At 41.6% G+C, this 15,362-nt stretch overlaps 1 protein-coding gene across 1 annotated transcript in view; it reads left to right on the top strand.

Moving 5' to 3' along the window:
• Positions 1-15,362, top strand: part of LOC136436312 (THO complex subunit 2-like) — a 27,999-nt gene extending 12,637 nt beyond the window's left edge. Inside the window, exons 18-36 of the mRNA XM_066430173.1 lie at positions 182-346; positions 814-968; positions 1,461-1,587; positions 2,002-2,143; positions 2,757-2,914; positions 3,421-3,549; positions 4,177-4,308; positions 4,528-4,596; positions 5,088-5,203; positions 5,658-5,857; positions 6,432-6,576; positions 6,961-7,268; positions 7,739-7,809; positions 11,806-11,844; positions 12,446-12,598; positions 13,030-13,087; positions 13,401-13,519; positions 13,936-14,006; positions 14,348-15,362. Of these exons, the coding sequence (XP_066286270.1) occupies positions 182-346; positions 814-968; positions 1,461-1,587; positions 2,002-2,143; positions 2,757-2,914; positions 3,421-3,549; positions 4,177-4,308; positions 4,528-4,596; positions 5,088-5,203; positions 5,658-5,857; positions 6,432-6,576; positions 6,961-7,268; positions 7,739-7,809; positions 11,806-11,844; positions 12,446-12,598; positions 13,030-13,087; positions 13,401-13,519; positions 13,936-14,006; positions 14,348-14,378 (2,388 nt within the window). The 3' untranslated portion in view covers positions 14,379-15,362. The remainder of the gene's footprint in view (positions 1-181; positions 347-813; positions 969-1,460; positions 1,588-2,001; positions 2,144-2,756; positions 2,915-3,420; positions 3,550-4,176; positions 4,309-4,527; positions 4,597-5,087; positions 5,204-5,657; positions 5,858-6,431; positions 6,577-6,960; positions 7,269-7,738; positions 7,810-11,805; positions 11,845-12,445; positions 12,599-13,029; positions 13,088-13,400; positions 13,520-13,935; positions 14,007-14,347) is intronic.

The following is a 15,362-nucleotide window of genomic DNA, read 5'->3' as shown; positions in this document are numbered from 1 at the left end:
TAGTAATTATGATCCAAGTTGCCAACTTGCCACAAAGGTAAACTCATGGGGCCTCTGCATTTCATAATTAGTGAAGTCCTACATGGCTTTGCTCAACTATTCTGTACGATTGATGATTCAATGTGCAGGAAAGGAATTGATGAGCAGTTATTAATTGTGTTAACACCAATGTTCCCCCCAGTGCCAGGACACGCTGGTCCAGTTTGGAGGTTTCCTGGCCACCCAGCTGAGCACAGAAGACTACACCAAGAGTTTGCCTGCCCTGGACGTCATGGTCACCACCTACCACACCCCTCCCGATGCTGCTTTCTTCCTCTCCAGGCCCATGTACGCTCACTCCATCAACGTAAGTGGGCATCACATCTTTTACTACCTGGTTTTAAAGTGAATCAACTACAGTCAAACCTGGCCAAGAAGACTACTCAGGGGACTGATAATACCTGGTCTAAGTGGACCAGGATTCTTGATGCTTGTGTCCATGGGGAAATTATCACCAAGAAGTGTTCACATTGGCCAGGTGATCACTTGTACAGGTTTGAACGTATTTGTAGTGTCCCTATGCCCTTCTCTGTTATTTTCTTGTGCAAATACATGTACGTCTTGGTTGCTTCCATATCGGAGAGTTATTGGTATAAGTAGAGGGGAATAAACTAAGCTCGCAGAGTTTGGAACAAAAATGAATATATTTTTTTCAGTCTTTGTCAGTAATATTAGTCCATATTTAAGTAAATCTATAAGAATTTGGTCTTAGTTTCTAGTCACTTAGGGTAGGTAGGCTGGATTTTTAAAAGAAGACCAATTTTTTGCCCATAGACGAGATATGACGAGCTTAAGAAGGCCGACAAGGGCAGTAAGACATCCAGTTCCCAGAAGACGCAGCGCTACATACAAGCAGTGTCGGAGGTCACATCTCCTGTCATCGAGTCAGCACGGGTCATCCACCCGCCCAAGGTCTGGGACGACATCAGGTGAGAAATCCATCTGTGCTGTACTCTGTGTATTAGATTAGGTTTCTTGTTGATTTGCTTTGTTTTGTCACCCTTTTTACCAGTGTAACATCTTTTCATTCACCCATACTTGCAGAGATTGAAGTGATATGACGTTAAGAAATAGAGATGAAAAAGAAAAGAAAGAAAGAATATAAGGTTTATTGTAAGTTTGTGCCTAAAGGCTAATTACAAGTGCAATTAATGACAATGAACAAGCTTAATGCGAGAGAATATACATGTGAGACAGACAATGAACATCAAGCTATTTTGCTCAGTAATAAGGTTCACTTGTGCAGAGTTTGACTTAACAAAAAGCCCCAAGTTTTTTATTGATACCATTTCTCTTATAAGATTTACTGAATAATCTATTACATTAGTATTGTAAGTCTTAAGATTAGCCTATGCTGATTTTTTAGTGGCCAAGATTTTAAAATGGTAGAATTCATGTTTTATTGTTGTTTCCTCCCTCAGCCCACAGTTCTACGTCACCTTCTGGTCCCTGAACATGTACGACCTGAGTGTTCCCAGCGGAGCCTACGAGAAGGAGACACAGAAGCTGAAGTCTCAGCTGTCAGCCATAGAAGACAACAGGGAACTAGTGAGTGCTTCACAAGGATTCTGTCTGATTTAAAAAAAAAAAATTTGTTCCGCTTTAGTTTTTGGACAGTAGGTACAAACTACTGTGTGAGACTGATAGTATTGATCCATTCACACTTGGGTTGGCCCTTACTCTTTTTGAGAAGTTTGGTGGCTTCTTTAACGTGCTCGAGATGTGGCTCTTCTGAAACACGGGACCTCTGGCTTTATGTCCCCATATGAGAGGATGTCCCTAACCAAAGCTAGGTACTCCTTTTCTCCTGAGTAGAGTGAGGAAATAGTTGTTAAGTGCCTTTCCCAAGGACATGGGGCCTGCTAAGGATTCAAACCCAGAACCTTTAGATTCTAAGCCTACAACCCTAACCGCAAGACCACCTTGTCACCTTGAATGAATATCTTTTGTTGTACTCTCCAGGCCCAGAGTAAGAAGAAGAAGGAGAAGGAGCGGTGTGTGGCCCTGATGGAGAAGCTGAGAGAGGAGGAGAAGAAACAGCAGGACCACTGCAGCAGGGTCCTCGCCAGGCTCAAACATGAGAAGGACTCATGGTTCATGTCTAGTAAGTGTATAATCATCATCAGAGTCGTAATCCAAGGTCAAGTCCAGCACTGGTCAGATATGCATGTCCTTTACTGTAGCAGGGTCCTCGCCAGGCTCAAACATGAGAAGGACTCATGGTTTATGTCAAGTATGTATATAACCATCTGAGTAGTGATTCTAAGTCAGGTCCAGTACTGGTCAGATATGCTTATCCTTTACTGTAGCAGGGTCCTCGCAAGACTCAAACATGAGAAGGACTCATGGTTCATGTCTAGTATGTTTCTTACAGGGAACCTTAATTACCTTGGTATTTTTTAAAGAATTGGCAAACTAAGGGCATTCTTAGGATAGTTTTGCTGTCTCATGCAAAAATCTTGCTGTCTTGTAACTGAAAAGGGTTTCTTAGAAAGTTAGACCTGTGTCAATGGTTGGTTTTGTCACAGCCTGCCTGAAAATTCTACAACATCAAAATGGTACAATAGCTTATGACAAATGTGACCACGTCGTATACTTTAGATTGTACAGTGAAGTCCTCATCAGTTCTGTTCAAGGTGTCCATAATACTTCCTCTATTCCTCAATTCTACATGTGTGATATTGCAGTGTTTGAAATGTTTGTATATTCTTCTGAAGGATCCACGAAGAATGAGACGATCACCCAGCTGCTGCAGCTGTGTATCTTCCCGCGCTGCCTCTACACGGCCAACGACGCGGTCTACTGCGCCAAGTTTGTTCACATGATCCACAACATGAAGACTGAGAACTTCTCCTCACTGCTGCTGTACGACAGGGTACGTCCAGCACTTCTTTTATATTATTCATCTACATGTATTTATTCTAACTTTGTTATTATACAGAAACATTATCTGGTGTGTTAATTCCAAAGGACAGTTATACAGGCTATGTAGATACAGAAACAGATACAGTAAACAAGACGTAGCAGGATACATCCTTTTTCATGCTTCTGTCCAACTGAAAATAATACATACAAAGCAAAGACGTAATGATACCACTGAAGAAAGTATATACAAATACATTCGAATACAAAGGCAGTAAACTGCAGTTATGTATTTTGAGGATCAAATCTGGTGGAAATGGGGTTGTAAAAGCGACTTTTTATAGATTTTTAAAGGTGGAAATAGAAATATTTAGAGCTAGTTTGACATAGAGCACTTAATGGCGGACCATAGCAACTGGAGGAAGAGGGTTGACTTAGTCTGGGCAACCCGCCCGACATGATGATGATGATGAGTTTGACATTGTTTGACGATCTGATTGACGACTTTTCTCTGTTCAGGTCTTCTCCGACATATCCTACATGGTGGCCAGCTGTACGGAGAGCGAGGCGCGATGCTACGGCCGTTTCCTGTCTGCCATGCTGGAAACGGTCATGAGGTGGCACAGCGACAAAACCATCTACGAGAAGGTAAGTTATCTGTTTGGACATAAGCAGGACTACTTCTTCATATCAAGTAAGCAATAAAGAAAGAAAGCCTGGAGGAAGAATGTAAAATTGATCCATGAGGTTTGGGGAAAAATCAAACCCAAAAATATACAAACTGATATAAATCTTAATCTTTAAATCTTAACACACCAATTTAACAGGGACTTGGCGTGGCAGCAGCTGGTCATGTAACCTTTGCATGTAATCTAGCTGCAAGCATCGTTTAAAGCTATTTAATGAAGAGGCCTATTCTGTACATGGTTGCAACGATTTCCACTCTGTGATAGTTCTAGGAAATACAAATTTGTGAACACCTCAATCCCCGGTTGCTAGTTCTGGTACTTGAAGGCATGGCTATTTCTGGGGTTACCCAGTTTTTGTGTTGGTGTGTGAGAATGGTTGTTGGTATGTAGCAAAAGATGGGCTGTACCTTGAATGTACAATTGTTGTACAATAAAATCCTGTTTAGGAGTGTTGGGGTTACCCCAGGTTTGTCACAGTTCTGATAGTGATAGGAGCAGGCAGCGGATAGTTTTTGTTCTGTAGCCTTATGTTGTACCTTGTACGATTGTTGTGCAGTAAAATTATCTACTGTTTGTTTCTGTACAGGAGTGTTGGGGATACCCCGGGTTCGTGACAGTGCTGAGAGCGTCAGGAGCAGGCAGCAGCAGCAAGGCCGACCAGCTGGACTACGAGAACTTCAGACATGTCTGTCACAAGTGGCAGTTCAAACTCACAAGGGTAAGTTCTAGCTTACTCTTTAAACTGGCTGTTGTCGCTCGCCCAACTTGCACACTACTGGAAAGGGTCCCAGTCCTTATGACAGCCCTGGTCCACTGTTCATTGTACTTGTTGAGAAGAGCTGTGGGACTTTCCCAGGTGCTACTTGGAAAAGCATCTTACTTCAGCTTGTAAATTGAGGAAGATTTATATGAATAAAACAACTGTGTCTCCCTGCAGGCCCTGGTGATCTGCCTGGAGTCCCAGGACTATGTCCAGATCAGGAACACACTGATTGTCCTCACCAAGGTGAGTGGGTCTGAACCAATCTGTGGAAATATGTATTTACCATGTAACCTCAATTTCTTCTAACATCATGGAACAGACTTTTGAAAATGCTGTTCACATATAATCAGTTTGTGACTGGATTTGTAAGTCAAAATGATAGACTGCTGAGTCTCCTAAAGAGTACTGGTGTGATAGAATAATGGTCAGAAAATTTATACATGTAGCTGTATGTAGCTATTGAGCTTGTAAAGAAAGTTTCAAAGGATATTTTGGTTTGTATGTTTGTTTGTCTGATGTATTTCCGCACACTTTGGCCAGCAGTAATAGATTAAGAACCTATGGATGGATTGTGATGATATTTGTTATGTTGGTAGGTCTTGGGACAAAGGTCAAGGTCAAGTTTAAGCCGTCTAGTAGGTATTGCAGCAGAATGTTCTGTTTTTGTATCTTCTGTTATGGAGTTCTATGGTATTGTTTTATCTGAAGTTTGTTTGAAACGTTCCTTCCCCCAGATCCTGCAGTATTACCCCATGGTGCAGAACCTGGCCCTGGCTCTGGAGCGCCGCGTGGACAAAATACGGCAGGAGGAGAAGGAGAAGAGACCGGACATCTACGCACTTGCCATGGGGTACCCGTCCTGACCTACAGACTGTCTTTACCTCCCTTTGTGTCCTTTGGCTGTGCATATAAATGTGTTAACACCATTTAAGACAGTCTTAAGGAAATTGCTCAGGGTGTTTTTGTAGATACTTGGTTCTTGATACTGTATTTTTAATGTACCATTTCATGATACAACATGTATTAACTTTTTGTACAGAAATTATATTACAACACAGTCAAACATGTCTATAGTGACCAAAGATATTTGGAGAAAAGATACTTGGTCACATTAGACAAGTGGTCACTACAGACAAGACACTTGATGCTTCGATTAAAGGAAAAATAATCAAAGGGACCACCAAGATGTGGCCCTGATACTGTACATAAGTACAATGTAGTCACTAGTACATCTTAGATTGTACTATCATTAAGTTGTGGTGTGAGAATGAGTTTGGAAACCTCCTTTCTCTTCTGCCCTCCAGCTACACAGGTCTGCTGAAAGGAAAGAAGGGCCAGCTGGTGCCGGAGCACGAGTTCCACCTCAAGGAGGCCCTCAAGGCGTCTTCCAAGAACGGACCTGTCTCACTTTCTGCAAACTCGATCATGGGTTCCTCAGGCTCATCTGGCAAGACAGAAGGGTCCAAAGACTCGGGGAAATCTGAGTCGTCTAAAGGGAAGCAAGGTGAGAATTAAACCACTACCAACATACTTAATTTGTTTTTTGAAAAAGAAAATTGCAGCAGAATGAATAGACAGCTAATCTGATTAAGGAATGAGATTCCATGTGCATGATGTTCTCTGAATTGTGATCAAGACATGGACATGCAAATTTGATGAAATACTCACTGGCTACAGTTTGGTAAGACCTTTGGCTGCATTAACATGGAATTTGTCTGCCACATAGCACATTTACTATGCCACATCTAGACTATGAAAAACAGATAACCAAGTTCTTTGTTCACAACGAATTGTTTTTTTTTTACCTAGACGACATTTCGGTGACCATCTGTCACCTTCCTCAGGGCATTCGAGACTGCATTCTTCACACTGCAGCAGCGACACTTACATGCAGCTGCAGTGTGAAGTAGAACCAGTCAGTATTACCCTGAGGAAGATAACAGACTGTCACTGAAACATAAGCAGGGGAAAAACACTTGGTTGTGTACAACAAACTTTGCTATCCCGTACCTTACCATCCTGATGAAAGTATTTGCAGAATTATGAAAACAAGTATCAAGATGGACTTATTTTTACAGCGAAAGAGGAGAAGTCAAAGGATGGTTCAGGGGATGGAACCTCCAGTGACAAGCCATCTTCAAGCTCCAGCAAATCCTCCTCTGCCAGCAAGAGTGCCATGAATGGGGATGTCGCCATGTCCTCAAGCAAGAAGTCTGACTCAAAGTGAGTAAAAAAGTTTGGGTAAAAAAAGTTTTTTTGGGTTGAGTTTGACTTTTGATTCCCAGTACTCAGCCTCCTAAGAAATAATGTTAACTTCATCATCATCATTTGGTCCAGCCAGTGGCTTGGATGCTTTTCACCTACTCTCTCCATCCCTCACGGTCATACAAAGCTTTGACTTTATTTTTGAAGTCAAAGTCCAATGCTTACATGTATGTTGACTGAGCTGTTTCTTTTCCTATTGTTGCAATTGATCTTTACCTATTGTCTATGTACAAGTAAGTATTATGCTTCTATGTTGTGTTCTATAACGTGGCTGCCAGGTGGTAAGGACTTAGATCAGTAGTTTGGACAAACCCTCTAAAAGATATTTCTGTTTGGTTGCAGACAATCTTCTGAAAAGACCAAAGACAAGGAGAAAAAAGAGAAGTCCCACAACGGTGAAAAGGCACACAAGGAGGGCAAGGGTCACAAGGAGGACAAAGGTCACAAGGACGACAAGGGTCACAAAGAGGGCAAGGGTCACAAGGAGGACAAGGGTCACAAGGAGGACAAAGGTCGTGAACATCGCAGTCACAGCAAGGAGAGGGAGAAGAGCCACCGGTCGCCGAGCGTCACGTCCAACGGGAGTGGGAACGGGAAGCCAGGGAAGAGATCAACCGAAGCATCCCCAAAAACATCTGACTCTGAGAGGGGTAGGTCTTCTTCTGACATTTCTTTTTTCCTATGGAACTAGGTTAGTAAGTAGCATAATATGTACAGTTTTCAAAATGATAATGTTCTCTTCGCGTAAAGTCAAACCTGTCTATTCAAGGGACAGAGGTCACAGTGGTCTCTATAGACAGGAAACGTGATGCTTGGATTAATGGAAAAAAGTATACATCTTTATAAAGGTAGTACCAAAAGGTGGTTACACTGGCTAGTTGGTTTTTATGAAAAAGTATATACACTAATACAGGTTTGACTGTATATCAAAGGCCAGATGGTTCTTTTACAGAACTCGTTGCTAGTACCGTTTTTACTGTTGTATTAGCTAGTTGAGAAAGACTTGAAAAGACCTTACACAGATAGTTATACATGTAGTTCTAGTGGACCAGATAAAATCAAAGCTAGAAAAATGTTGACGTATAATGAGTGCTTATCATTTTTTGTTCTTCCGTTTCAGAGCACAAGCGTAGTAGGAAGGAGGATCATATGTCATCAGCCCCGTCAGCGACGTCAGCAGTGGCAGCTAAGGTTAGTATAGAGTAGCGGGGAAGGAAGGAGAAGGGATGACGCCCACTCACTCTCGTCTCTCCGAGGATGAAAGATCGAGGATCTGGCCTGAAACCGCCCCACCGCAGGTCGCTGGAGCAGTTTCAAGCTTCCCGAGCGCCGTGCAATACGGAGTGTCCAAATCAGCGACGCTACTTCTAATAAGTTAGGCCAAATCAGTTGGAGTTTAGGAAGGAAGTTAGAGTTGGTGTTCTCCCTCTTGGAGTCTGTGTTTCTGTGGAGGATGAAGCCCGAGTGCTCATGGGAGTTGCTGTCTGTCCTCACGGGTGCGGGGTAGAGAAGACGTCGGGGTCCGGGGTAGCCCTACAGAAGCCCGTTTGGAAAGTGGCTTGTGCGGGTTCGCTGCGCGGCCGGGTGCCCTCTAGGTGGTTGGTAAAGTATTCGACTGGCTGGGCTGAAAAGCAGTGTGCAGCCTAACCTGCTGTGATGAAGACCACACAGCCCAAGTCTTTCCCCATTCACTCTCCATTCCCCTTTTCACTGACGAAGCAAGGTGGGTTGGCGTAAGTATGGCAGGCAGAGCAAAGCTACATCCCTACCAAGGCTCAGTCACTGGTCTCGCGAGAGTACGTCGGAGACGATCAACGAAGGAGCAAACGCAGAAGATCTAGAGGAGACGAGCCGGTTTACATAATGAAACCTCCCACTCACAACAAAGACTGCTGCAATAAAAGTTACCCTCACGACGTTATGAAGGAGTGTGTAGTAAAGAAATACAGGACAGTTGAAGGAGCTATGAAATTGTTGCAAGGCTTTGTCACTATGAACATTATGCCCACATGTCACACCATTATTTCCAGACCACACAGCGCACAGGAGGCCTTATTTACGCCACAAAACCGGCATTGTAGAAAGCAGTATTTTAATGTGTAGATTCGTCGCCAACAAACAACACAACCAACGTGATCACTGCCAAGTAAAGTAACCTCTTATAATCATCACATCAACACAACTACATGATGGACACTGCTACGACAGAATTCACAGGACCATGAAAGTTCATTTGGACCTAAGCGATGTGAAGCACTACAGGAAAAAAACTTTAGCTTCGACCATGGTGCTACCAACCTATGCAGTCTATAATACAGAGCCACAAGAAGCATATTGTGATATACATTCCACTGAATCAGTTGTGGCTATATTTGTGTGCTCACACGGACAATCAGGGAAAGGACTTTGTGTTACTGGAATCTTCGACTGCAGCTGGCTGTAGGTCTTAAAACGACAATGTGTAATCCACGAGACAAGTTTGAAAAGCTGTCTTGTCCAATGAAGCAAAAGTTATGTTTAGCAAAGTTCATATTTGTTTTAATTACAACACATTCCAGTTTTGAATTAAGTTACAATCCAGCAAAGTTACGCCTATTTGCAATTCACATATTATGTCATCCAAAGAAAAATCCTCAGTATACAGGCCATGAACATGCTGCAATGTGCCAGAAAAGCAAATGGATTGCAAGTATAATTTGAGACTGTCTCATCCAGAGGAAAGAATCCACCAGAGAATCAGTTTCTGTTTGTATCAGCTGCAATATTATCCTCAGGAAATTACAGAGGCGTCTTAGCTTACAGCAAAGATCTGCCATGCACTCAAATGTTATGTGGAGAAAGATATAAGTTATGATGATTTCCATGTTCTCCACATCTTCAGTGGGACGATTAGAATATGAACAATGTACGTTGCGTTGGTAACAATCGCCAGTGGAGACAGGGTCAACCCTAAAAGAAGGAAGTAGAATTATTGCCTTTCATCAAGGAGGTATCTGACAGTATTGTTAAATGTCTTCGTCCTAGAAAATTATCTTCAAGACCTGACATGTTTGCACCATCAATGTGGAGGATATCACAGCAATATTCGGCAAGGGAAGGAGATTGTAGTAAGATTTTCTGTCAGTCTGGATTGGCTGAGACAAGAAGCGTACACATCGCCCAACTGGAGAGAAGACACAAGATCAAGTTCACCTCATCCATCAACTGAAGCAGCTTTCTGGCAGCAGCATCCACCCACCGATCTTCATGTTGCCTTTTTTGCTGGAATATCTAAGAAATTCGCTGTGAAGCACCTACATGAAGCATGTCATCATCGGCGCTGAAGAGAAGAAGTCAAGTCTCCATCAATCTACGTAAAATTAGTTTTCCTAAGATGAACAACATCGTCATCCATCGTCTAAGAAATTTGCTGTGAAGCCTCGGCCATAAAAAGAAGAAGCTGTCAGCATCAAGTCTCCATCAGTAAAACAACGAGATAAACAACGTGGTGAAACATTGTCATCCGTCTTCACACAGCCATGAGCCATCAGCTAGGAATGATCTTCAGTAAGAAATCTTCATATGGATTCCTGCGACAGCATCTGACATCGCTGTGGTTTTGTTTCAAGACCTTCATCGCTGAATGTCAAGTCTTCATCAGGATCTTCACCTGAAGTCGCCATGATGTTCATCTGAGGAGAGAGTTGGCAGAAAATAACGTCTTCATCTCTGTATTAGAAGACGAGAAGCCCGAGGTTCTTCAAGTAACCAGCACGCCATAGGAAGTCATCTTCAAGATGTATCCTGTCTCCACCAGCAGTGTGAAAGATGCCACGGCAAGTTTCTGGGATTGCAGATGAAGAGGAGCAGCACAGATTCCCTGACTGGATTGCAGATACCGGAGCTACAACCAAGTTGATTGCAACAAAGACTGAACCAGGGGATGAATTCTGAAGGATAAAGATTTGCCAAAGCATATTATATCAGGAAGAGATTACTCGTTCATGCATAAATGAAACAAAGGCAGTTTCAGGAAGGACATTCTTTAGATGTTTTTTCTATATGTTGAGAAAGCTATTTTTCGATGGGTTTGAGAACCCCGTACAAGTTCTGCTCAAAGAGTATGTTCTATTTTTCTAAATTTTACTTTTTTCATTATAACAATGGATACAAGGCTGTTACATTGTAAAGTCTTCAACATCTGTGCCAGAATGCAGAAGAACTGTTGCCATATGGATTATTGCAAACATTCCCTACAAACTCAAGTACAAGAGGAGCCATGGATAGAAGAATACAAAAATAACTTAATCCAGTTGTTGGAGGGTTGAAAGTGAAATTGCAAAAGGGAGACCAGAAACTGAGTTTTGGAAGTGAATGTAGCTTTGCAAAAAAAAAAACTTTCTGTAAGACTTTCTGTTGAAACACAACAGTACTGTACGACAAACAACCAAAAGTTGACTGAAACAAAAGCAAACAAAATTCTTTTGATCGTTCACAAAAATGGTGGACCAAGAGTTCAAGTTCATTTTGATTTCAGTTGTGCTGTATATACAATTTGTTCACCTCAAAGTAGATTATTAGCCAGTACATGCCAGAAAAGATATTTTCATGACATAGTATTTATTTTCTCTTACAAAAAGTGTCTTGTGTCTCAGGGTTGAAGTCATTTTAGTAAAAATCTAAAAAAGAGATCTTTTTGTGGTTATCTTTTGTGGTCCAGAAATGTCTCTGACAAAAATAGCAAGTAGCTTGCATGACACAAAAACTTGTTCACTTGAATATTACAAAGCTCAGGTTGGTATTTGTCTTTTCTTTCAAGGTTTCTTATATAAAAGCTTTTAGTCACAAAGTATTGTATGTGATTTTGCATTTTATTTATTATCTATTTATTGTCACAGCAAATTTCTGTTTGCAGAAATTAAGTCATTACACAGCAATTCTTTACTTATGAAAAGAACGATGAACATTTTTCAGCTAGCGAAGCAAAGAAACAGCAATTCCAAAATCTTGTTGTATTTCAGGAAACTTGAGTTCTCGTTCTGAAAATGAAAACGCCTACCAGTAAATGCCATTGTTCTGATAGGGAAATTCCCGAAGCCTTTTACTAACTTCTGCTTGAGTGGCAGCTATCAAGAACACCCAGCACACTGATTGGTGGACTTAGGTCAGCTGACCTGTGATGTCATGTGTCTCCCAACCCCATTGTAGGATGTTCATAGGGCAGAGCATAAGGAGGCATCACATAAGGTGAGGAACTTTTCAGAACTCTACAAGCAGATGTTAGGCTCTGACTGTTTCTAGGCGTTTTTGTTGGGCTTTCTTTTTTGTCCTGTTTTCTTAATGTCCACTGGCCAGTCATGAAGAAAACAGGACAAAAACTCTTAAAAACACATCAAAAACCAGCCTAAGCCAAACCTCTGCTTGGAGAGTTTATTTTCAACAGGTGTGCTAGTTTTTAATCAGCAAAAATGTTGCTAGCTTTCATTGTTCTTTGACTGGAGATTGAATTCGCAGTGTTGTCTTATGTTTTAAAAAGTGCCATGTTATGGAAATACGCGAAATACTTGCATGACTTTGTGATAAATAGATAAAATCTGTGTGACTGACACTGGCAAAAGGCTTCCATTGCATTACAGACTTTATCAAGCTACCTTCAAAATGCAGACTTTCTCACTAGCGTCTTATTAAATTACATAGGCTCTTAGTCTCTCATTTAGTACCATGGCCAACTGCACTCTTCTCTTGGGCAACTATATTATTTATACCTCACTGTAAATGAAAGTGAAAGATTCAAGGCTGAAAGATGCTGTGACCATAGCCTTGTGAATGACAGACTTTTCATCAACAGAGCCCTCGGTACGCCAGCCCAGCCCAGCCCATGACCGAGAAGGAAAAGAAACGTGCCAGCAAAGAAAAGGAGAAGATGGAACGGGATCGGTCCAAGGAAAGGGATGGGGAAAAGCGCAGAGAATCCAAAGAACACAGAAAAAGAAAGAGCGAGGTAGCTGACCAAACATTTAGCCCCTTTTTGTTTATCTCGCATAAATGGTAAACCGTCTTTAGGTGTAACATACCAGTTTTGTACAGTATCTTCAAACTGTGTAAGACCAGACTAAGTTTTCATCCACTCACACTGGGAATGACCCCTACTCTTTGTGATAAGTGTGGTTGGATCTTTAACATGCTCATGATGTGGCTCTCCACCAATTTTCAGAGATAGCAGTTTGGTACAGTGTCGAAAATAAGTTTATAGTGCTTTTCTCAAGGGCACAACATTGGGGCCTGCTGGGGATTTGAACCCAGAACCTTTAGATTCTTAGTCAACGATCCTAACCACAAGATCACCTTGACATTGGTTGAACGTAGTACCTCGGAAGATGCTCAGTTTGTGATCTGCATGTGACTTTAAGTTTTGCCTGTCTTTCTTCACAGGAGCCTCCATCAATGACAGAGTTCCAGGAGTCCAAGAGAAGAAAAGATGAAGACAAAGGTACTCCTAAAGCTGGTATCACGCAGCAGGAAAATAGTTTGTCGAGCAAGTCTCTGAGCTGTTTTGGATATTTCTTGTCGTCTAGATCACTGCACGTTTTTAGGGATTGGCCAGTGTTCACAGGCCACCAAGCCCCAACCAATGTAACAGTACACTTTCAGGCAAAAAAATTTGACTCAACTCTTGCGAATTTTAAATGTGGCGACCTTCTTATGATCAACAGATTCATTGACAGATTAATGCTAGCTTTATGTTGTCATCTCTACATTTGTAACATGGATACAATGGCTCAATTTTTTGTTGTGTGTTGCAGGAAAGTCTGGCAGCGACTCGAGAAGAAGCAGTCAGGAGAAGGAGAAGCCTCGCACCCCCCAGACAACGCCCAAACTCAGCAGCAAGCTGGCCAAGGAGTCCGGGGATAAGGGGAAAAAGGTGGGAAGCTTTTAACAAGGACTAGCCTCAGCTGGTATCTATCCTATTCTAAGGAAGTTCTAAGAGTATTAGGAAGATCCTCATATTGCAGAGGAGCAAACCAGCGAGAACAGGGGCTGGAATAGGATTCATACGAGGCTACACCAGGACAGGACTCTTAAAAGAGGTCTGTCGGATGTTTCCAGATAAATTGGGGGGGGGGGGGGGCTCTAACAATTGAAAAAATGCCATCTCTTAGCAAATGGATATAGTCTGTGGTTAGTTAATGAATAGTTTCTCTGTCTTTAAAAGGTTGCCAGAGGGATTTCTTGGCCCTTTCAGTTAAACTACTACTATCTCTCATGGAATGTCTGTATTCTTACTCACCCTTTGTATCTTGTCATCAACATTAAACAGAACTACCTTTTCCTCCTCAGGAATCCAAAGATAAAGAGGAGAAAAAGAGCAGCAAAGAGAAGAAAGTGGAACGAAAAGAAGAGAAGAAACAGTATCCTTTTTAACTACATTAAATGTTTTGTAAATATTAACAGGAGGTTTGCTTTTAGAATGCAAAGTCTTTTGACTTCTGCAGTCAAACCTGTACAGGTAACCACATCTACCTGTACATACGGACTGCCTGACCAATGTGACTACTACTTGGTAGTCTCTTAGATAATTTAAGAATCCAGTCTGTAGTGACCACCTGTCCACATAGACCAGGACACCTGAGTGGTCTTCTTGGGTAGTTTTGATTATACATTGTACTTAACTTTTTCGTTAGGATTGCTCATGACAGAGCAGAAAAAGTGTTTAAATCAGCCTTTGCTAATTCCTTAACCCCCCTCCCAGTTCCTCTCACAAGTCCGAGAAGAAGAGATAGAAACCAGCTGCAGAGATGTTACAACCTGACTGTCATATCAGCGCTGCTGCCCTGTCGACCAACTCCTGCTACTACAGCAGTCTTATCTGTACAGAGAAATATGCCAAGTGTTACCTTTGTGTTTCAACACTTTTTTAAGGGGAGGCTTTGTTATAGCAACCGTCCTCAGTGTGTCTCACAAGAAGTATAAAAGACGATAGGAGGAGAAGACGACGTTTCTGCTGTTGGCAGCAGCTTAGGATATATTTTGTACAAAGGTGAACCCGGAGATGAAAAAGATGGTGGCTTTTGTGAACTACAAGTAGCATTGTTGAACTTAAAGAAAAAGGATTATTTAGTTACCACTTCTTTCCAAGCAATACTTAAGTATGGCTGTCGTTTAGAAATCATGCCATTTTAAATCATCCCTTTGACATAACATTCTTTGTTCCTCATATGTTTGTGTCTTTGTATTGCCAAGGAGGCTCAAAATTAACCTCCTTGGTATTGTTACTTCTGTGTATTATTAAACTTAAAGCCTACCCAGCAATGGTTTTCCAGAGGCATAGCAAGGCATTAGTAATTATAAAAAGCACTTCTTTTTAAAATGATAGCAAACTCACAAACCAGTAATTTTATTTATTTCGTTCTCAGGCTTGCCTCTTCAGCAAATCTGGCAGGGACAACAATTTCAAATTGCCAAGTTATCTTTTATCATGTCTTATGGTAAAAGGGTTTGTAAAGAATGTAAAAATGCCCTATTTGCACATGCAAACATAAGAAAAATCTAAGGTTAAAGACTGAAATCTTCAAAATTTTAGGCATCGCACATGAGTCTCCATGACTACAGTTTTTTCTTTCTTTTACAGTGCCCAAAAATGTAAAAGGGGGACATTTGTGTGGGCAAATCTGTGAACAATTACGGTGACTAAAACTGTAAACCTGGTGCTTGTTCCTTTCACTTTCACAAAGATACAACAGAATTAAAAGTACAGCCATGTTTCA

This window comes from Branchiostoma lanceolatum, chromosome 6 (assembly GCF_035083965.1).
Source record: "Branchiostoma lanceolatum isolate klBraLanc5 chromosome 6, klBraLanc5.hap2, whole genome shotgun sequence".
NCBI lineage: Eukaryota > Metazoa > Chordata > Leptocardii > Amphioxiformes > Branchiostomatidae > Branchiostoma > Branchiostoma lanceolatum.
The sequence above is the reverse complement of the archived record's forward strand: the minus strand, read 5'-3'. Positions and strand labels throughout refer to the sequence as shown.